The sequence below is a fragment of the Arachis ipaensis genome, chromosome B4 (assembly GCF_059453495.1).
Source record: "Arachis ipaensis isolate K30076 ecotype BB chromosome B4, ASM5945349v1, whole genome shotgun sequence".
NCBI classification, from domain to species: domain Eukaryota; kingdom Viridiplantae; phylum Streptophyta; class Magnoliopsida; order Fabales; family Fabaceae; genus Arachis; species Arachis ipaensis.
This window is the reverse complement of record NC_142439.1, coordinates 29198745-29222165: the sequence shown is the minus strand read 5'-3', so window position 1 is coordinate 29222165 and position 23421 is coordinate 29198745. Positions and strand designations below refer to the sequence as shown.

The following is a 23421-nucleotide window of genomic DNA, read 5'->3' as shown; positions in this document are numbered from 1 at the left end:
CATTAACAGTCCGGTCAGATATGTAAAACCGTTGATCAGAAAACCATTAAACTGGCTGGCTGGTTCGGACCGAACCGAGACCCGGCCGGTTTACACAAACACGGAAGCTCCTCCGTTTCTTTCTCCCTTTCTCCCTTTTTTTTCCTTCAATTCAGAACGAAATCACATAAACTGAGCCAAAAAAAACCTTAGCACTGTAAGCCTACACCACCGCCGCAAGGAGTGGCATACTGCCGCCGTCGGTCGCACTCAAAGTTCGCCGTCCGTCCGTCTATGTAGCTTCCCTCGTGCTCCAAGTCTTCAACCCCCTGTTCGCTGTCACCGATCGCAGCTGCTTCCTCGAGCTCGGCGTCCGTCGTCTTTGTCTGCTCAGCCGCGCTTCCGCCGCCGTTTGTTTGCCGTTTACGTTCGCATTTTCGTTCGCGTTCTTCGCCGTTCACGTTCGCTCGGCGTTCACCGTTCGCGTTCACTCGCCGTTCACCGTTCGAGTTCGCATTCGCGTTCGTCTGGAAGCCACGTTGCGCTGCTTCAAACTCTGCGACCAACCCGCGTGCTCCACCTAGCCGTCGAACTGCTCTCTTTTGTCTGCCGTCGTGAGTTCCCTAAACCCGCAACCAGACAATACACTCACACAACACTAACACAACACTAATACTCTGCTTCAAACTCTGCAACTTCTGATTTCTATTACAATAAGTAACTATTTGATTTGGCAGTGGTTTGGATTTTTTTCATAGACTGAAGTAAAGTATACAATAGTTATGTTCTTTTCTCTATCACATTGATATTAAGTTTTGAATCTCTTATTTCGTTTTAATTTTACCGCACTCAACATGTTTGATGAAATGCTTTAACCATATTTCTGGTTGGATTTATAATTTCTAGCTTTTAGAAACTTAGTAAGTCGATTGCATGTGAAATTAGAATAATTGGATCTTTAGTAATTAGGAAATTTTAGCTGCATAAATAGCATGTTTGCAGAAAACATATTAGCATGATGATTCCACTTGCATTAGTGTTTTTCTGGTAAATTTTTACTGTTATTGTGAACTTGTTCATTTGCTAATTGTTCTTGTCTTGTTGTTCTGTTGTTCTGTTGTTCTGTTGTTCCTCTGTTATTTTTAATTTTTTTTTTTTGTTTTTGTTGTGATTTTCTGTTCTTGAACTTGTTAAGTTGACAATTTGTTAAATTGTTGGGCTGCTGTTGTTTTAATTTGCTAAATTGTTAAGTTGCTGCGATTTAATTTGGATTCTCTATTTAGGTCTTGTTCTTGTTTATTTGCTAAATTGTTGTTGTGTATTTATTGTTGTCTTTGAGATTATTGCTGGATATTGGTGATCATTGATTTATTATATGCTTCATGTTTTCATTGTTTTCTTCTTCTAAAGGAAATAAAATTCTGTTTTCATTGTTTTGTTGATTGTTTGTTTTGTTTCAGAAATCAATTTTTTGTGATCAATGCTCAAACTCTGAATGTTGTTCTGTTTTGTTTTAAGGCTGTGTTTGGAAGAGGTGATTGATTTTTGAGTGTTGTCTTGTTTTTGTTTTAAGGCTGTGTGTTGTGTTCAATTTTCATTTTGTAGGAAATTCTTTGAGGTATATAAGAACTAAGAAGGAAGACTATTTCAATGGTATTACTCTGTTGATTCTGGTCTGCTACAAGCTTGAACATAGAATTGAAGAGAGAAACCCTTTATTATTTCATCATTGGCCTATTTTTGGCATTGCATATCATTGTAGTTTGTTTATTCATAGAACTAGTTGTTTATGATCCCCTTTTGAAGTAAAAAAATGCAGTAGAAGAGTGTTTAGAACCAGTTGCTTTATTCATTGAATTTTTATAGAATCAGGTGTTTATTATAAAACGGTTTTCTGGTTGAACTACGGTTGAACCAATGAACCAGTGAACCAGAACTAGAGCAGTTCAATGACCGGTCCGGTTTTCAGAACCTTGATCCCCTCACTCCCTCTCTTCTCTTCGAAGTTCCAACAGCCACCAGCTCACCACCCACTAGCCACCATTCGAAACCCATCACTCACACTCGTTGCCGAACCCTTCTCCTCGCCGTGGGTGCCATCGTTGCCGGTGGAAAAGTCTGCTCGGCCATCTTCTCGACGTTCCTCCTCTCCTGGCCGTCGAACGAAGGGCTGCATCGAGCTCCTAGCGTCTTTGTCGCGAAGGATTGCTGGGTTCGTTGGTCGTTGTCTATCGGAGCTCACTGTCTCTCTGTCCGAGCTCACTTTCTTGTTCAAGCTCTCTCTGTCTCTCTGTTTGAGCTCACTTTCCTTCTCCGTCGCTGTCATTTCTGATTCTGTCGTCACCGTCACTTCCTTTCTCCCTCGCTGCCGGTACTTCAATTTATTTTTGCTTGTTTTTGAATTTTTTTTAAATGATACTGATTATGTGATTCTGAGTTGCCGGGTTTACTATTTTGAGTTCCTGAGGTAGTATAATACTGATTCTGTGATTCTGAGTTATTGGGTTTACTATTTTGAGTTGCTGAGTTAGTATAATACTGATTTTGTGATTCTGAGTTGCTGGGATTAATATTCTGAATTGCTGCTGCTTGTCTAAGTTAATTTTTTTGATGATTAATTTTGTTAGTTTCTGATTTTCTGATTTTGAAGATGCAATCACAAAATGATTTTCTGAGTTAAATTCGTTTCATACAATAAAAATATATGTTGTTAATGTTGGTTTTTTTTTGTAGAACATTATGTGTTTGTTATTTTTATGCGTTTTGGCTTCTGATTTTGTTTAGTGATAAATTTTGATGTTTGAAGTTGTTATGAATAGTTTATTATGTCAAATTGTAAAAATTTAAATTTTATTAGTTTACAAATTATTGAATTCAAATATTTAAAATTACATATTAAATTTTTAATAATTTTTATTTAATATTTAATTAAATCGGTTGAACCCCGGTTGAACCATTGAACCAGTGAATCAGTTACCTTACCGATTCATTGACCGGTCTGGTTCTGGCAACCTTGGAAATCACAGAAACAAAGAGCCAAAAAAACCCTAGCCTTCTAAGCCTACACCACCGCCGCAAGGAGTGGAAGCCACCGTCCGTCGCACTCAAAAGTCCGTCGTCCGTCCGTCCATCTAGCTTCACTCGTGCTCCAAGTCTCTAACCCCTGTTCGCTGTCACCGATCGCAGCTTCTTCCTTGAGCTCGGCATCTTTCGTCTTCGTCTGCTCAGCTGCGCTTCCGCCGCTGTCTGTCACGCTGAGGAGCTTCCGTCCTCGTCTGCTCGTGTTGCTCCAAGTCTCCAACCCGTCTCCTCATTCACCATTGGTGTGGTCATCGTTTGGTCTTTGTCTGCTCGCCGTCGTCTAGTCGCCGTCATCTGGTCGCCGTCGTCCGTCACGCTTAACCGCTCTCCGTCATACTCTGTTCAGAAATCATATTGATCATTGAATAATTATTGAATGTTTTGGGTTTTTACTGAATGATTAATTGATTATTGATTAGCTTTGGCTGCTCTGCTGTGCTGCTGTTATGTGTTTTGTGTTGTTTTTGCCTAGTGCTGTGCTGCTGGAACCCTGGAATTATGCTGTTTTGTGTTTTTATTGGCTTAATTGTGCTTAATTGTGCTGTGTTTGTGCTTTAATTCATCCTCATTAATCTTTGTTTGTGTTTAATTGTGCTGTGTTTGTGCTTTAGTTCATCCCCATTACAAATTTATAAATTATTAATTATTAGTCTTTCATATATTCTGCTGCATTTGTGCTGTGTTTGCCGTCATTACAAATTTTTAGGATTTAGGGTTTAGGGTTTGTGCTGTGTTTGTGCTTAATTGTTTTTGTGCTTTTTTGCGTAGTGCTGTGCTGCTAGAATTGTGCCGTTTTGTGTTTTTATTGGGCTTAATTGTGTTGTGTTTGTGCTTTAGTTCATCCTCATTAAAGTTGAATGACCAATAAACTAGTATGTTTATTTATTATTTTATTATAAAACGGTTATTCCGGTTGAGCCGGCTAGACCAATAAACTAGTAAACTAGTAGTTAGAACAATTCGATCACTGGTCCGGTTTTCAAAACCTTGCATCAAACACAATATAGAAATTTAATTTAGTATCTGTCTATCAATCTCAATTATCTTCCAATTGGAGCCTTATTGAATTACTATTTATGATTATGACATAGTTATGCAAATACTGATGAAAGACCAAAATAAAATTGAACTGAAAATGCACATTGGAGATGCTATAACTGAACCGGATGTGACCACAACTTTGGCGAGGAGAGCTTTCGTCGGCAAGGCAGGGGGAAAAACGGCCGCGCTTATGGGGAAGAAAGGATGCAAGGTCTTATAGTGAAGAGGGAGATGGGTAGTTTAGAGCTGGGTTGGGCTGCGTTTGGTGTCGGGTCGGGTGGGTATCCGGGTTTGTTTGGTAAACCCAAATTCAAAATTCCTGATCTTCTCGCCTCCTCAGCGTCGCAGTTTGAAGGCTTCAAGTCCCAAACAAATTACGGCTGAGGCAGGGATATATCCTGACTGAAGAAGAAGAATTTGATGCTCCTTGTGCGCAATGTTCGGTTGTGCAGCCACTCGGGTATGATGGACCGGTTCTTCGTGGTTCATTTGTGGTGGAATTCTGAGCTTGGTCTAGCTCCATCTGTTCTCCGGCCTTAGAATATCCAAGAAGGAAAGTGCAGCATTGATATTCTCTTCGAATGGCATTAGCAGGGGTGGGTGGGTCTCACTAGTAACGGAGCTTGGCAATTGGTGGCTTTGAATACCTGCTCGTGATTTTTCCCACTTCATGGGAGAGAATTCAAGCATAGGGAAGGGTTGGGGATCGGGTTTCCGGCTGGGTGGGACTTATCGGGTTCGGGTTCTTCTGTGTAGGACTCGGCTCATGTCCCAAAAAAAAGCGTGAATCTCTCTATTCGAGGCTTGTTTTTGACTGCCCTTGAAATACTCCTTATAACACACCAATGCTGACCCGAATCAGTTCACCCAATCCCCAAATTGACAACCTGATCCGTTGCCACAAGAATACTACCTGGAAAGTGGACATTTTTTTCATTCCTGCGGTGAGCAAACCCTTTTTTAGAGTAACTGAGGTAATCCCTTTTCTTCCCTTTCTCAATCAATTGTTTGCTGATAGTAGCACGGTTCCTAGTGATTCAAGATGAACTCTGCCTTTTACGTTTTTCAATATCAATTGAGAGTTCGTTTCGTGTGTTGGGAGTGCGTTCCGGGACCCATTCTCCATTCTGTTGGGTTTAAGCCTATGTCTATGTTATTGAATTCACTGTTGACAATTTCTTTTCTTAGCTTTTCACTCGTTTGAAAGTGTGGAATTTGTTTTTGCTGTTATTTGATTTTATTTTTACGTGTATTTGGTTATTTATTTTGGTGTCTGCTAAATGATGGGATAGAATCTTATATTCTTATATTCTCTCCCCAGCACCCCATGCTTTATTCTGAATATTTTATTTCCTAATTATATGAATATCAGAATATGTTTGTTTACTCCATAGAATGCACTGAGTGTGGGAGAGCTTTCATTTGTCATTCTTCAGGAGTTATATAGTATGAACAGGTTTGTTGTAGGATTCTATTCTAAAGTTCTAGTTGTCTTGGAGTTTGTAACTAACTATTGATTAATGAATAGTCTAGAGTTATGTTTGGTGGGAACTAATCCTTCAATGTTAATAAACTTTGTTTGTTTGACTAATTTATTGACCATGTTATGTTTATGTTGCGAATGATAATTCTTGAGGAGGAAAGTGGGGTAATAGGGAATGCATGGGGAAATAGTTGATAATTGAGGGTGGAAGAAAAGAATATTTTAAGTCTCAAAAGGCATTGGAGACAGTAAATGACAAGAAGGTACGGTTTACAAAGAGTTAGAGAGGTGCTCTTGAATAGATCCTCTCATTTTTTGAATGAAATCCTCGAGTTCTTTTACAATTTTTGCTATCTTTTTTATTTGGCTACACCATAGCTCTTCACCCTCTTTAGCCTGTGATGAAGATTTGATATTCATGAATAGATAGATCAGCAAGTTTTTATTTATCTTACTTTAGCTAAGTATTTCATCCATAAAATTCCCCATCTTACCTTGCAGTTCAGACCAAAGCTTCTTCCCTTCTCTTGATGACATGGGAGCTAGAGGAGTTGTCGGGGACAAGTGGTCCATGAGAATTCTTTGGGCTTGTGCTCTTGGAAGTGCTGCTGGTAAGCATTCTTGACTTTGCTTTGATGGAATTTTATTTCACCAGATTTGTTAAACTGTCAAGAAACTATGTTTTGAAGTCTGTCTTTCCCTTTTTAATTGGAGAAAACTTATGTTTAATTAATCTTATTTTGTTCTTGACTTTATCCAATTGTAAATATATTTTTCTCTTCTAAATTTCTTCTTCATTGGAGATGTTAGAATATCTATGAATAAATGAGTTAGGATATTATAGGGTCTGTTATGATATGATAGCTAATTGTGCATATCCTGTAATTATGTACAGACTCCCTCTTCCAAACTGTATAAACTTGCCTTTGCTGGGTAACCAACACACAGGATTCTTATGTCTTTTTCTCCCTCTCACATTTACCATGGTGTCCAGTGTTTAAAGAGAAAAGCTTATTTAGTTCGTGTGCCAAGGCGACACACTGTCCTTTTCTCATTTTCTTTTCCCCTGGCTATCGTGCATCTTTTCAGTTGCTAGAACCTCTCCTGCCCTATGTGAGTTACTCTGGCAGCACCATTTTTTTTTACTTTTATTTTTCGGCTTTCCTCCGCCAGTTCCTCCATTGTAGCTTCCACAACGCTTATGTCATTGGAGTTGTGTTGGCATGTGCTGCTCAGCCCTTAAACCGGAACTTCTGTCTGCCTTCTGACGCCCCTTCACGTGCCAATTCTTCTCCTTGCAGCACACCCACCGCCATCCCTTCTGCTTGTGCATCCCCGTCACCTTCCATTGCCACACCCACCATCGTGCTCATCTCACTGTCTACTTTTCAGATCTGATTGTTTTTCTCATCCGATCATGTTTGACCTTGCCTTTTTTTAATTTTTGTTTTTGCCCCTGGATTCTTTGATTTCTTTCCCTCTCTATCGGTCATTCCTTTTTGTTCCCATGCTGCTGCAAGTTCTACTTCCACTGCAAAAACCCCCACTTTCACTAATTATGTTAGTGTGCCTCTTACCACAGACAAATTGGATGGTAGTAATTATGACTCGTGGTATTTTGATATGTTTTGGCTCACTAGTCCCAAACAGGCTAAAATTGATGCGCAACTTTGCAGCCTCATCAAGAGCATCATCCATCCCTCTATTAAGCAAATTTTTCGTGCATGTCACTTGTTAAGTCGTCTAGATGCAGGCTGATGCCCTTTATACTAATGACACTCGGCGGTCATATATAGTTTGCCAAGGCCTCATGAATGTCATTGCCCTTGTCAAGTTGATGGTCCTATGTCTGCTTATTTGGGAAAAAATTCATGGTGCTCTCCACGATTTCAATGAATTGTTGCCTCCTGCAACAACTATAGAAAAAGAGTTGGAACAAAGTATCTCATTCTTTATGATTCTAGCCTTGTATGGATTGCCTCGAACCCTCGAGTACTCTTCAACCTGTGATTTGATTTTTGGGTCCCCGACTGTTCCCTCCCTTAATACAATCTGGGGGGTCTCTACTTCGCATTCCTGCAAAACCTCCTGTTAGCCTACCATTAATTCCTTTGCCTTTGTCTCCCGAGCTATTGGTCGTGGTCGTTTTTTGTGGTGGCCGCCAATGCCCAAAATGCTATCACTACCATTATTTGGGTCATACCATTTGTAAGTTTTGGATTCTTCATGGTCTCCTGCCACGGGCTGTTAATGTTGCATAAACAAATCCCACCACCACCTCAACTACTCCAAACCAATCCACACCATCCCTTGCAAAGTATGCTGATTTTTTTCAGCGGTACCAGCATTGTCAAAATTCTAGTGCCACTGAGCATGTTTTTCGATTGATCGACATTCTACCTCTAGCTATTGTGCCCTCATTGGTGGCAATCTTATTTCTTGGAGAAGTCGAAATTTGGATGTAGTTGTAAGATCTAGTGCAGAAGTAGAATATTGTGCTATGGCATTGATCTCATGTGAGCTTATGTGGCTGAAACAACTTCCTGCAGAACTCGAATTTGGGATAGCAGAACTTGAATTTAGGATAATCAAACCTAAGACACTTGTATGTGACAACTAGAGGACTTTGCACATTGCTTCTAATCAACATTGAGATTGATTGTCTGTTCACTAGACAAAAGATACTCTCTAATAACATTGCTACAAGCTTTGTCAAATTAAATGATCACTTGGTAGATCTCTTAACTAAAGCCTTATGAGGTCTTAGAATAACTTATTTATGTAACAAACTTGGTGCATTCAGTTTTTTAGCTCAAGCTTGAGGTGGACTGTTAGAATTCTATGAATAAATTATCTATGATATTATATAATCAGTTATTATACAGAAATTGCGTATATAACTATATATTGTACTAACGGACCAAGTCCCTCTTTCAGGCTATATAAATATGGCTACTGTAGAATCCCCTTTTCAAGCAATATCTGCGGTGTAACCAACACACACGAAATTCAATAGGAGAAATCCTTGTTTAATTATAATATTGGATTCTTAGTTTTCAAACCGTTTTAACTAAATTTAGATCCGCGCGTTTGCGCGAAAATAAAATGAATATATACCGTATAAAATATATAATTAATGAATACAATTAGACTAAAAATGGAAAAACTAAAGAATTTGTAAAAACGACATGAATATAATTGAAATTAGCATTCAATTTTCTAATTTTATTTTCCATGACTCACGATAGTACCATATTAACATATTACAACTAAATAATATTAAAAAAAACCTGAAAAATTATAATGGTATAGTGTTTTAGGAATTTATTACCTAATATATATGCTTAACAAATTAAAAAAAAGAGTTTTGGTCATCAACTGAATTCTTTAAATACTTGTGCAAAATATTAGGAAGAATCAAGGAAAAAGGATAAGAGGCATAAAATTTTATGAAAAGAGGAGATAGAGAAGATGTGTGAAGTGAATTGATTTATATATTTAAATAAGAAAAAGTGAGTATAAAATAAGAGGATGAATTATGCTTTATTATTCAATTTATGTCTATTAAAGAGAAATAATATTAATATTAAAATCATATAGTATTCTATGCAAAAGTAAAGAGTAAGAGAATATGAAAAACATAGAGTAACTTAAAAGAAAAATAAATGTCATAAGAGTGAGAAAGAAAATGAAAAAGAATCCTAAGTTATAATCTTATATAATAAACATAAGAAGTGAGTATAAAAAGATGATGAATTATATTTATACCTATTAAAGAGGAATACTATTAACATTGAAGATATCTGGCATCCAATATAAAAGTAAAGAGTAGAAAAATATTAAAAGTATAGAGTAACCTAAATAAAAATAAATGTAATGAGTGAAAAAAAATTAAAAAGAATCCTAAGTTATAATAATGAGACACATGAGGAGTTAGAACAAAAAGATTAAAACGTAATTTAATTAGATAAGTAGTAAGCAAATTGTGCCAAATAAATTACTTATGCATACATGGCATAGTATCAAGAAGCTATAAGATTAACAATGCATTAGGAGATTACTTTGTGTTCTGTTTTAATATATTATAAATAGATAGATAGATTATTCTCCTTATTTAATTATAATCTTAAATTCTTAACTTCAAACCATGTTTAATTATAGTGTTAATTTCTTCTTGAATTTGTTCAATTGTAAACTTGTGTTTATTGTTATTAATGATTATACTTGTCTAGGCCTATATATGGTTGCTGTAGAGAGACAGAAGAAGAATAGGGAGAAGATCCTAGCCGAAGCTCTGAACATGGAATTAGGGGAAAGCAATGGCAAAGATGTCTGAACTACAACATGATTTTGCCCCCCAAAAAAATAGAAAAAAAGAAAATAAATAAAAAAAGAAAAAGAAGAACTGTGTTATCATGCAGCCGAACAGATGCAGAATTGCCTGTCTTTTTCTAAAAGTACCTTTTGATGTATAAGGTTTCTGCATTCGTCGTTTGTCCTTTCGTTGGCAAGATAACCAAATAGTTTATTAAATTTTAGCTATGCCATATATATGTGTTGCTGTTTAGTGTTTGTTGCAATTTCATCAAGAAACAAATGACGGTATTTTCATTGAGCTAGCTAGTGAATAGTGGAAATTAAGGGTAAAGGCAAAAGCTTTATCTTGAAAAAGTATTTGAAAAAAAACCATTGGTGTTAATTCTCCATGGGTATATTTGGACTCCTTGAACTTGGAATTGATTTTGTTTGAAAATTGAATCTTTTTTTAGAATACATACAAAATAGGAATTGATTTGATATGTATAGTCTAAATTCAAAGTCTTTCATTTTTCAAAACAATTTAGTTGGATTGAAATGGTTCGATGCATTAAAAATGTAAAAAATTATTTTATCTTTTATGTATTAATATAAAAGAGACAATGGGGTTTGGGGTTCAAGATTGCGATTAAGGACATGAGATGATAAGGGGGCTCATTTGGTGGAGAATAGAGAGAAGCGATTTGGGTTCAAGGTCTCCGTTGGCGATAATGAGGGAACCTGCACGAAGGAGGACAGAGATGGGGGATTAGGATTTTTAAGCTGACACCTCAATATCATGATCCTGCTAACCCTAGCAGAGTGAGTCATATTCAAAGTTCCTTTGAATTAATAAAAGAAAATTATTGGTCATATATATATGTATATAGTCTAGAGAAAATACAGGGAGTTAAATTCAAAAATACCTTATTTACTTGTGTTTATACTTTGTAGATTATTGGAGTATTGGCATGATGTTGATTGTTGAACGGTGGCTCTTTTTTTTGTATATGGAAATAAAAGTAGTGATATACCTTAACATTGTAATTTTTGGTGTTTTTCAAAAGTGTGGAAGATACACAAATCGGAGGGTCCGATTTTTATACTTCAAATTTTTAAAATTTTTTTAACAAAAATCTCGGTCTGATTTCTGTACTCTCAAAAATTCTTCGGTCTGATTTCTGTACTCTCACAAATCGGACGGTCTGATTTTTGTTTATCTAATTAAACGATCCCACATTTGAGAATAACACCCAATCAAACCACATTTTGAAAATATACCGTTGCTATTCCAATATCAAAAGCAAAATTCTCTTGAACGGTATTCTGGGGTACATGCACTACAACTTGTTGGTTTAGGAGAAGAGACCAAGTGTTGAACAAGCACGTTTTAAATGATTTTTTTTTTCACTTTTAGTTCACACGTTACCTGAATTGGAAATTCATTTAAATTAAAAATTTTCATATATATATATGGTGGTCCAAAATTTTTTATTCACACATTATCATTGAGACTTTTGCTTATGTTTATGTTTATGATACTTGTGTTTTCTTAATTTTTTTTAGTTGGTAGTATCCTGTGTTGTGTCTTTTGTGGTTTTATACTTGAGCCTCCTCATTTTCCTTTTGGATCTTTGTTAGAGGTTTGAACTATTGGAAAAAAGAAAAAAAAACGTGGTCATCAAAATTCAATTTAAGACATTATTATCTACCATTCTTCTAAAATTCTTTCCTAGGGGTGAGCACGGGTCGCGGGTACCCGATTACTCGTCCGAATCCGAACTGAATCAATTAAATTGGTTCTAAAACCAATGGGTAATTGGGTCCAACTCGAATCAAACCAATGACTCTCTCTAATAATTGGTTCGGGGAACAGTTCTGGAGTGTGGAACCCGAACCAACCCGTAGACCCGACCATATATTAATTAAATAAAAACTAAAAATTTAAAAAATATATATGCCTTTTAATATGTTTGGATTTTAATGTCTTTAGTGTTTAATATGTTTGGATTTTAATGTGTTTAGTTTTTAATATATTTGGTGTTTAACATGTTTAGATAAATCACAATATTTAACCAGATGGGAGGAGAATTTACATGATTCAACCAAAGCAAAAAACGTGACAAGGATCTACTAGGAGGACGTTTCTATATAGTTCGAATCAAGGCAACTCGAATTACACCAATCAATAGTAATTCGAATCTAAGTAATTCGAATTTCATGTGCACATAGTAATTCGAATTGGTGGAACTCGAATTATGCTTGCATCAATTCTTGATAGTAATTCGAATCAACATGTAACGAATTACATACGCACAGCAACTCATACTAGTTCGAATTAGCTCAGTTTAAACTAGCCAACCATTTTGTGCACATAGTAATTCGAAACAGCTTGTTTCGAATTAGCAAATGGTTCTGGCTGCCGTTGGTAATTCGAATCCCACTCATTCAAATTACTAAGCCTCTTCCTATATAAAGAGTTCGAAGGAAGCTCATTCGAACCACTTTTTCAAACTTTTGCCCACCAAATCTCAGAGAAAAGAACCTCATACCACTCCAACAAAGGGTTGAACAGAATATTCAGCCGATAGGGAATAACCCTGACCGACTTTATCGCTTGGATGGAGCGAGCTTATTCTTTTAAAATAAGATTCAATCAGTTAATATATATATATATATTTTTTGCCTTTGGTATGTTAGAATGGTAGTCATTGTTTTTTGTTGCTAATTTAGAATATATAAGTGTTCATGTTAGTGGTTAATATGAATAGTAATCAGTGATCTTTTTATCTTGTCGTGATTTTATTCTTTTTTAAAGAAGTATGTTTTAAAAATATTTTCTCATTTGACCCAATTTGATGGATATATGATGTTATTTTCCATCTTAATGCGTTATATTATTTGGTAGTGGACAAGTTGTAATTTTTGGGTTTAAGATATGCATTAGTGAATGATGTCGTATGAATATGTTACGAGCTGAGAGACATTCTGGTACATTCTTTATGCAGCCCCACTGATGCATTTCTAGCATGCGACAATAGCAGGGTATGCGTTTGGACGAGAGGTACGTTCCGTACTTGCAGATGGTCGACTTGTACCATCTTGCGAGGATGAACAAGAGATGGTTTAGGCTGGATGAGCCCTTGGTTAGTGCGTTCGTGGAGTGCTGGTGTCCGGAGACGCACACGTTTCATATGCTGTTCGGGGAGTGCACTATTACATTGCAGGACGTGGCGTACCAGTTAGGACTGCCGATCGATGGACATTATGTTAGTGGTTGCCTGACACGTACATCGAGGGTGGTCAGCCAGCTTGGGTGTGGTTCCAGGAGTTGCTGGGTGTGTTACCTCCTGCGAACCAAATCCAAAAGTTTGCATTGAACTGCAGCTGGTTCTAGGAGACATTTGAAGAGCTTCCTGAGGGAGCCGATGAGCCCACTATTAGGAGGTATGCCCGGGCCTATATCATAATGTTGTTAGGGACTCAGCTATTTGCCGATAAGTCCGACAACCGCATTCATATTAGGTGGCTCCCATACGTAGCTAGGCTTGAGGACATGGGTGGGTACAGCTAGGGATCAGCTGCTCTCTTGTGGTTATACCGGTGCATGTGCCACGTGACGAACAGACATGTGGTGAAGTTAGCCGGACCGTTACGACTACTTCAGTCATGGATCTTTTGGCAGTTTCCTGGATTTAGACCCGCTGGATGTGATACGTTTAGCTGGCCCTTGGCCTCGAGGTACTATTAATTTATTCTATTGTCTGCTATTATTTTCTTATATCTACGTTTCTACTGTTATATTACGTGGTGTTATTTTCATTTCATGATAACATGGGCGTGTGTTGCAAGTGGTCAGGTCACAATCCTACAGTGAGCGAGAAGGGACCTCGAGTTGCGATGTGGAGGCTCAGGATAGACCTCTTACAGGCTGGGGATGTAAGTATCTGAACCACTCCTTTTGATTATAATCTCTTTTAGATTATCAAGTGTGCATGGCTAAACGATGACGGTCTATATTCGCAATTTATTTGGATGCCGTACAGCTCTCCTGACATTCTTCAGATTGTGCATCCGGAGATATTGGAGTCTCGGCATACGGCGTTATGGAGGTGTGTGACAGCGCTGATATATTTTGCCGTCATAAAGTGACACCAAATAGATCAGGTGCTACCACAGTTTGGTGAGTACAGCCTCGACCCCAGCCTGCCCTCGACATCGACTTCTTGATGTCAAAGGATGGCAGAGGTGGTGATCGTTGGTTCCCGTACAGCTTGCAGTTCTGGCACCTTCATTGGGAGAGCCGGGCGGATAATGTGCTTCGGTTTGATGTTGTGCTAGACCCAGGTCCGTCACATGATTTTCTGGATTGGTGGGTCCAGCATGGTAAGAGATTTTTGTCACCTGAGTTGTATCTCGGTGACCCCAGAGCCGTGCCTATTCCGGTCGAGGCGACACAGCGAGGTGCTGGATGAGTGCCTGACATGGATCGGGTGGATGATGTTCCAAATAGGTGTTGTGTTGAGCGGAGAGCTCGTGTTGGGACACATAGGAGCCAGCGTGAGTGGAGGTGGCTCGATTAGGCCATGGCGGAGTGAGATGTCAGAGGGAGGGGTGGTGGCAGACGCAGGAAACGTGGTGGACGACGCAGGGTCCGTGGTGGACATGACGACGATGGCCATCATGACGAGGATGACGACGCTGGAGATCATGATAGGTGACAGGTGGAAAAATGCTGGTTAAGAAATATTAATAAAAACTGTGTTGTGAGTACAGTTTTAACCGACGAAATTCCCACTGTCAATTTAGAAGATGTCACAAATTAACTGGGAGTAGAATTCCCAGGTTGTTTCCAAAAGAGTTGACACAGCAGTGTAAATTATTGATTAGGAATTTTCCGAAAAATTTTTAAGGTTGAGAACGGGAAGAATAAATGGCGATCAATTAAAGCAGCAAATAATGACAAGAGGTATTAGATAGTTGAAGTAAAAGGCCTTGATAAGGAGAAGATTTATCGGAGTTTCTATCCTTGTTGAATTCCCCAAGTATAATAGTAAAAGGTTGTTGCTTTCACTTAGTTATCCTCTAACTAATAAAGGAAAGTCAAGTAACTAATACTAACTCTAATTCACAAGTACTAATCGCTACACAAGGAAGGATTAGAGTTAGTGAAAACTAAGTTAGCCAGCAATTTCTAATTACATATTAATACTTGAGTTTTTCAACTCAAGAGTTTCCTATTAATCAACTCCAAAGTCAAGTTGGGAATCTACTCCATTAGCATGAATGTCATTTTCACAAACATGTAAAGGGAGTAGATGGAAGACATGGTAATAAAAATAAATTAATAAAAGAAAATTTTGAAGCTGATAATTATTTAAAGGAAATCAAACATGAAATGAAATTAAATGTGAAAATTGTTCAATGCATTAATAAATCCCAAAATAAAAAATATCTATATATGACCACGAGCAAACTAAATAGAAAACAAAAGAGTAAGGTAATAGGAAAGCAAACTATAGTGATGGAGGCTTCAAACGAAGGTAGTAACTCTCTCAATATCCAATCTAAAAGCATAAAATTAAAAATCTAAGAATGTGAAGAACCCTAGAGGAAGTAGTATTTTCTCTCTAAGATTCAAAACTAAAATTAAACTAAAGTAGGGGTCGCAAAATGGGTTGAACCCGTAGGGACGATCCGCTAAAACCGCTAAAAAAGGCGGGTCGGGTTAGGATTTGGAGCCCGTCAAATTAAAAAAATCCGCCAAACCCGCACCGCCAAATTGGCGGGTTTTGGCAGGGCGGGGCGGGCCGGTCCGTTGGGCCGAAGATTTTTATTTTTCTTTTTTTATTAAATAAAAGATTGATTACTACTATAAAATTAATAAATATAGAATTTTTAAATACTTTTTTTTTGTTTTTGTTTTTATTCTTCTTTTAGTTATTAACTTTGTTTATTTTATTTTACAATTTCGTATATTTGCTTAAATTATGTGACTTATTTTTTAAAATAAAGATAGTTCTATTGACAAATATTATTTTAAACAATTTTATTGAAGTTAAAAATTAAAAAAAAAAAGATAGTGAAAAATATATTATAATTTGACTATTTTTTAATTATTATTTTTTGGTTAATTTTAATGAATTTATTTTTCAAAAAAAAAAAAGAGTTAAGCGGGCTAGCTCGCCGACCCGCCAATCCGCCATAAAGCGGGGCGGGCTAGCATTTTGAACCCATCTTAGTTGGCGGGTTAGGCCGACCCGTCTCGTTTATGAGGCGGGCTTAAGCGGGGCGAGACGGGTTGGGACGGGCCAGCCTGCTTTACCACCCCTAAACTAAAGTGAATGTTAATGTGTCTTGAATCTCTGCTTGCCCCCTGGCTCTAGTATTTTTTTAGGCCGAAAACTAGGTCCAAAACCAGCCCAAAATCGCCCCCTGCGAGTTCTGATTAATGCAGCACGTTGCTCTGTCACGCGTACGCGTTGTTGTACAACTTTGCTGGTCACGTGTATGTGTCAGTCACGCGTACGCGTCGCTGTGAAATGCTCTAAGTCATGCGCACGCGTAAGCCATGCGTGCGCGTCGATCCTCGCTAGTCAGCACTTTTGTTTCTTGTGTTCCTTCCACTTTTGCATGCTTCATTTCCATCCTCTAAGCCATTCATGCCCTATAAATCATGAAAACACTTACACATAGATGACGACATCGAATGGTAAAAAGAGGAATTAAAAATTGACAATTTAAAGGCTTAGGAAGCAAGTTTTCAATCATGGAACAAAATTAGGAAGGATTTGTAAAACTATGCATTTTGTATGAATAAGTGTACGAAGAACTGATAAAAACCACTCAATTTAGCACAAGATAAACTATAAAAATAGTGGTTTATCAATCTCCCCACACTTAAACATTAGCATGTCCTCATACTAAGTTCAAGGAAACCAAAAGAATGAGGGAGAAAATAAGACTCATGCAATGCAACCTAAGTATATTAATGCAACTATATGCTAAGATGTTTCTACCTACTTGTTAAAAGTAAACAAGTTCTCCAAGACAAACATAAATCAGATTCCCCTAATTCAAATCACACAATAAGAAACAAGTAAACTTGTAAGAAGAGCGCTCATGAAAGCCGAGAACACAGAATCAAGCATTGAACCCTCACTGGAAGTGTATATGCACTCTAATTGCTCAAGTGTCTAGGGTTAATCCACTCTAATCTCCTCTAGTCATGCTTTCTAAAGTTTTGTTCTTCATCTAACCAATCAACAAATATTTAATGTACCAATACAAACATCATGAGGGCTTTTCAAGGTTGTAATGTGGCTAAGGTAAGGTTGAGGATATATATATATGGCCAAGTGAGCTATAATTTGAATCTTTGACTAACCTAAGTTCTCACCTAACACATACACACTCTATATAATTCTAAAATCATGCTTAGCTACCCAAAGTCTCACTTTTGCAAAATTTCACATACTCATGTATCAGTTTTAATTCCATCTCATATGCATTGATCTTTTTATTGAACTTAATATTGGAGTAATTTTGTCCCCTATTCATTTATTCCTTTTTTTTCTTTTTTTATATATAATTGAAAGCATAATATATCAATGTATATGGTTTCTCTAATTTCACATGAGTAGAACCCAAATTCCCAATATTTGTCAATAAGAGCAAGACACATTCTCATCAACCATAGTTCCTACATTTTTCCACACTTAATTGACACACAATTTCTATCTTAAGCTAACTAAAGATTCAAATAGGGTAATTAATTATTTTTCTGCTTAAGGCTAGTGATGTGGTAATATAAAGAACAAATTGGGGTTAAAAAGGCTCAAAGTGGCAAATAAAGGTAAATGAAATGGTAGGCTATTTGGGATAAGTGAGCTAATATCAAATGACGACCTCAATCATATTTATGCATGAATATACACTAAATAATGGACGTATAGAATGGAACAAAGCAAAGATTGCAATCATAGAGAAGAAAACACACAAGAAGAAGAATCATGGTTAAATAGTGTAACCATACAATTAGGCTCAAAGTCTCAACCAAGCAGTACATACATACAAGCAACTACTACCATGCAATCTATCCTATCTAACAAAACAGAAATAACATATTGGTGTTAAGAGAGAGATTTTACCTTCGGAAGTCGGTAACCAACCTCGCCACACTTAAGTCTTGGCACGGTCCTCCATGCCATCAGTGATCGGTAAGGTATTCCTGGGATCTCCATTTCCAATGGCCAAATGATGGGTGGACAGGGGCGCCTCCGTGTCCATAGCTGGATCGCTTGTATCGCCATTACGGGAAGTAGAGTCCGAAGTGTCGGGTTCCTTCGGAGGTGGGTTAGGAGAACTAATGAGCTCCTTCAAGTAACTGTAGTGGTGCTTGTTACGGCGCTCAAGTTGTTCCATCCGCCGGCCGTGCCGGTCTAGCCTCTCTAGGATCTCAAGTAGCAGTTGGGTGTTGGATGGTGGTGTTGCATGGGTACTTGATGATGGTGGGGCAGAAGAGGATAGAGCATCCACAGATGGGTTTTCATTCGGACTCTTGGGTGGCAATTGTGGTATAATCCACTTCCCATGGGGAACCAGTTCACCCGCCAAAGGAATTATGCTCTTTACGTCATCTGCTTCGTCTGGAATACCAGCTGCAGATGCTAGTACCGTGACTAGGGCTGGGAAGGGGATGTTGCCAGCCGTGTGAACTCGGCCGATGGCCCGACGAAGGAGTCTAGGGATGCTAATTGGCTGTTCAGTCAGGATGCACCATACAAGCATGGCCATGTCCCCAGTGATAGAGGACTCATGAGTACTCGGCCAAACATAATGAGACATGATTTGTTACCATAGGTGAGCCTCATCTATCAGATCATTAGCCGAAAGCCCCTTTAGAGTAACCCTGCTTTTCCCATAAATCCAAGTAGTTTCGGGCTTAGCAATTGTCTTGAGGACGGGGTCCCAATCAAAAGTGTAGCCTTTGCGGGCAGTTTTTGCTTCTTGGAGGGCATCCAACTGTTCCGAATTAGGTGGAATGCCAAGCACTCGGTGAAGGGCGTCTTCTGAAATAGGGACTTGCTTCCGACGCATGTAGATTGAGTCAAGGGTCGGGGAGTAGTAATTAGCATAGAATTCGTCGACCCAAGACAAGTTGACTTCAATTGGATCTCGGTTCAAGAAGCCCCAACGTCTCCTCTTCATTTAATCCTCCACATAATGGTGTAAATGGTCTAGCACCCAAAGGAGGCGTTCACGGTGGAGATTCCGCTCCATAATACATGCATGCATCTTTTTACAATAGCGGTTGGCAAACCGCAATGTATCCTTAGCAGGGATCTTTTTATCTGACTCATCAATGTGGGTATCCACCTTTGATTCCTTAGAAGGTTGCTGAGTGGTGGGTGACTTTGGTGCTTGCCTTTTAGAAACCGTCTTCTTAGAAGATTTCTCCTTTCCTTTCGCGGTCGTCATACTGGAAAGTAGGAAAAAGGAGAGTAGTAAAGACACAAGTAATTATGATGGAGAATGCACTAAGAAGGTAAGTGAAGTGAAAAAGTAGCAAAGAATTCAAAAATAAGGGCAAAATTAAGGTAAGGTTTCATTGAAACTTTTTCATAAACATGTAGTGTGCATTGTATTATTCAACAAGTAAGTAGACCAAAAGCAACATATAATCCCCATGAGAAAAGAATATGATATCTAATAAATCAAGTAGCACCAATCAATCCAATGAATGTGTAAAAAAAGAATAGTAACCCAACACCAATGTCAAACATATAGTAAATTGAAAATAAAATACTAACATTGAACAAGAAATAAGAACATGAAGGGCAACAAAAAAAGAAAAGAAAAATAGCTTAATTAGATATAACTAAATTAAATGAAAATAAAGAAGATGATGATAGAGGAATGCAGCCTTAAATGCAAGGGAGAGTAATGGTAAGTGGAAGTGGTGAAGGGAGAATAGATGGAGAAAGAGCAGATGAAGAAGAAGAGTAATAGAGAGAGGAGAAAGTAGGCGCCGGAGAATGGTGGTTGCCGATGGAGGTTCGCCGGAAGAAGGGGAAGAAGAATAGTGAAGATGGAAGAAGAAAGAAGAAAGAAGAGAGAAAGGATGAAATAAGGAAACAAAAGAGGAGAGTGAGAAACGGCGCAGACTAGGTCTGCGTGATTAAAATTTAAAATCGCGTATCGACGCGTAAGCGTCGCCCACGCGTACGCGTGGGTTGCGAAAATTGAAAGCGACGCGCACGCGTCAGTCACGCGTACGCGTGGGTTTGATTCGCGCGTTTTGTACAGTACCTGCATGGACTCGGCACAACTCTCTGTTCCATATGGGAAGCACAGTTGCAGCATCATTTTAGCATTATCTTTGGGGGTAGGATGACGCGTACGTGTTGCTCGACGCGTACGCGTGGACAGCATTGCGCACCCAGCATCCCTCCAGCACGAACCTGGCACAACTTTCTGTCCAGGTCGTGCAGTGGCATGGTCCCAGCACAAGTTCAACATGATTTGAGTTTGGGCGTCGACGCGTACGCGTGACTTGCGCCCGCGCCCTTGGCCTCCTTCCGCATGGCCTTAGCGCAACTTTCTGTTTGGTCGTGTGGATGTATCATTCAGGCATCTTTTCAGCATGATGCCTGTCCCCGATCTCACGCGTGCGCGTCAGGTACGCGCACGCGTGGCAGGCCCCTTTTTTTATGTAAAAATTGATGTAATTATGCAGAACTTAACACTGATAAAAAGATAGAACTAATAATAAAAAGGGAATATCGTACCATTGTGGGTTGTCTCCCACCTACCACTTTTCTTTAACGTCCTTAAGTTGGACGGTCCACAAGCTCAGTCTTCTTCTGTTGCTGGATCCGCCAAGAGGAAGATCTCCAACTCCATGTTGTTCTTCATCTTCTCACCATAATATAGCTTCAAGCGGTGGCCATTGACCTTGAAGAAAGTGGGGCTTGAAGGGTGACTCAGGTGGAAGACGCCATAGGGCTCAGCCTTTTCCACTCTGTAGGGTCCTTCCCACCTTGATCTCAACTTGCCTGGCATGAGTCTCAACCTTGAGTTATAAAGGAGGACTAACTCCCCAGGTCTAAACTCTCTTCTCTTGATGTTCTTGTCATGCACAGCCTTCACCTTCTCTTTGTAGAGTATTGAGTTCTCATATGCTTCTAGCCGAAGGCACTCCAATTCCTGTAGTTGCAGCTTCCTTTCAGCCCTGGCTCCCCCCAATCCTAAGTTGCATTCCCTTACCGCCCAGAAAGCTTTGTGCTCCACCTATACTGGGAGGTGACAAACCTTTCCATAAACTAGGCGGAATGGACTCATTCCGATGGGCATCTTGTAAGCGGTTCGATAAGCCCAAAGCGCATCTGCAAGCCTAGTACTCCAGTCTCTTCTATGAGGCTTGACAATCTTCTCTAATATGCGCTTTATCTCTCTGTTAGACACCTCCACTTGCCCATTGGTTTGGGGATAGTAAGCCATCGCCACCTTGTAAATAATGCCATACTTCTTTAACAGACCTGTCAGTCTCCTGTTACAAAAATGAGTGCCTTGATCACTCACGATTGCTTGTGTTGATCCAAAGCGACAGATAATATTGTTTCGAACAAAAGAGACAACAACGTTAGCATCATCAGTACGGGTAGGAATTGCTTCCACCCATTTAGAAACATAATCAACTGCTAACAATATGTATAAAAAACCATTAGAGTTTGGAAATGGACCCATGAAGTCAATACCCCAAATATAAAAAATTTCACAAGACAACATAAGTTGTTAGGGGCATCTCATCCTTCTTGGATATATTCCCAAACTTTTGGCATGGGTGGCAAGATTCACAGAAAGCAGTTGCATCCTTAAAAAGTGTGGGCCACCAGAATCCACTGTCCAAAATTTTTCTAGTAGTTCTTTGAGGTCCAAAATGTCCACCACTCTCAGAAGAGTGGCGGACCTCTAAAATGGACTGAAATTCTGATTGTCACACACACCTTCTAATTATTTGGTCAGCACCAAATCTCCATAAATATGGGTCATCCCATATATAATATTTGGACTCGCTTTTAATCTTGTCCTTTTGGTGCTTAGAAAAATTAGGAGGAAAAGGTACGACTAACCAAATAATTAGCTATAGGTGCATACCAAGGAACCACCTTAGATATTGCGTGCAAGCTATCAAGCGGAAAAGCATCATTGATAGGAGTGGAGTCACTTTTAATATGCTCTAGGCGACTCAATTGGTCTGGCACTAAATTTTGGGAGCAACTCCTATCTTTGATCTCTAGATCAAATTCTTGTAGCAATAATATCCAACGGATTAACCTTTGTTTGGACTCTTTTTTAGCTAACAGATATTTTAGAGCTGCATGGTCTGAATATACTACCACCTTAGTTCCAAGTAAATAAGCTCGGAATTTATCCAAAGCAAAAACAATAGCTAAAAAGATCTTTTTCAGTGGTAGTATGGTTAGACTGAGCACCATCTAAAGTCTTAGAAGCAAAAGCAATTATATAAGGGTCCTTACCTTCGCGCTGAGCCAGTGCTACTCCTAGCGCATAGTTGGATGCGTCACACATTATCTCAGACGGCCTACTCCAGTCAGGCCCTCTCACAATCGGAGCTTGGGTCAAGGCGATCTTCAACTTATCAAACGCCTCCATGCAGTCTTCACTCAGCTCGAACTCAACGTCCTTCTGCAGTAGTCGGGATAAAGGCAATGCAACCTTACTGAAGTCCTTAATAAATCGCCGGTAAAAACCTGCATGACCAAGAAACAAACGGACTTCCCTCATGGAGGAGGGGTAAGGTAAACCAGAAATAACATCTACCTTTGCAGGATCAACAGATATACCAGTATTAGAAACAACATGTCCTAGAATAATACCTTGTTTTACCATAAAAATGACATTTTTCAAAATTAAGCACAAGGTTTGAACTAACACACCTTTCTAATACTCTAGCTAAACTATCCAAAAAGAGGTCAAAAGAATCACCATACACACTAAAGTCATCCATGAAAACTTCCATACAGTGTTCAAGAAGATCTGAGAAAATACTCATCATGCATCTTTGGAACGTAGCCGGTGCATTACATAAGCCAAAAGGCATTCTCTTATATGCATACGTTCCAAAGGGGCATGTAAAAGTAGTTTTTTCCTGATTTTCTGGAGCAATATGAATTTGAAAATAGCCAGTATAACCATCTAGAAAATAGTAGTATGATTTACCTGACAGGCGATCAAGCATTTGATCGATGAAAGGCAGTGGGTAGTGATCCTTGTGAGTAGCCTGGTTTAGACGCCTATAGTCAATGCACACCCTCCAGGAGTTCTGTACTCTTGTAGCCATGAGTTTCCCATGCTCATTCTTCACTGTTGTGACGCCAGACTTCTTTGGTACCACCTGTACTGGGCTAACCCATTCACTATCCGAGATTGGATAGATGATGTCGGCTTCAAGCAGTCTGGTCACTTCTTTCTTGACAACTTCTGAAATGGTGGGGTTCAACCGCCTTTGAGGTTGA

At 38.8% G+C, this 23421-nt stretch overlaps 1 protein-coding gene and 1 pseudogene across 10 annotated transcripts; both read left to right on the top strand.

The window, feature by feature from the left end:
- The first annotated feature begins 91 nt into the window (after positions 1 to 91).
- Positions 92 to 10135, top strand: LOC107639175 (uncharacterized). Of its 10 annotated transcripts, none has more exons than XM_088485561.1 (4): positions 128 to 593; positions 5746 to 5847; positions 6091 to 6195; positions 9817 to 10135. In XM_088485561.1, the coding sequence occupies exons 3-4, from the start codon at positions 6120 to 6122 to the stop codon at positions 9918 to 9920; spliced, it is 180 nt and encodes a 59-aa protein (XP_088341687.1). In that variant the 5' UTR covers positions 128 to 593; positions 5746 to 5847; positions 6091 to 6119; the 3' UTR covers positions 9921 to 10135. The 10 variants fall into 10 exon arrangements, 9 of the variants coding, with proteins under 9 accessions (XP_088341687.1, XP_020976701.1, XP_088341686.1 ...); XM_021121042.2 differs by having other exon boundaries at positions 6086 to 6195; XM_088485560.1 differs by having other exon boundaries at positions 5738 to 5847.
- On the top strand, positions 7010 to 8742 carry LOC148567042 (uncharacterized; annotated as a pseudogene).
- Positions 10136 to 23421: the final 13286 nt, after the last annotated feature.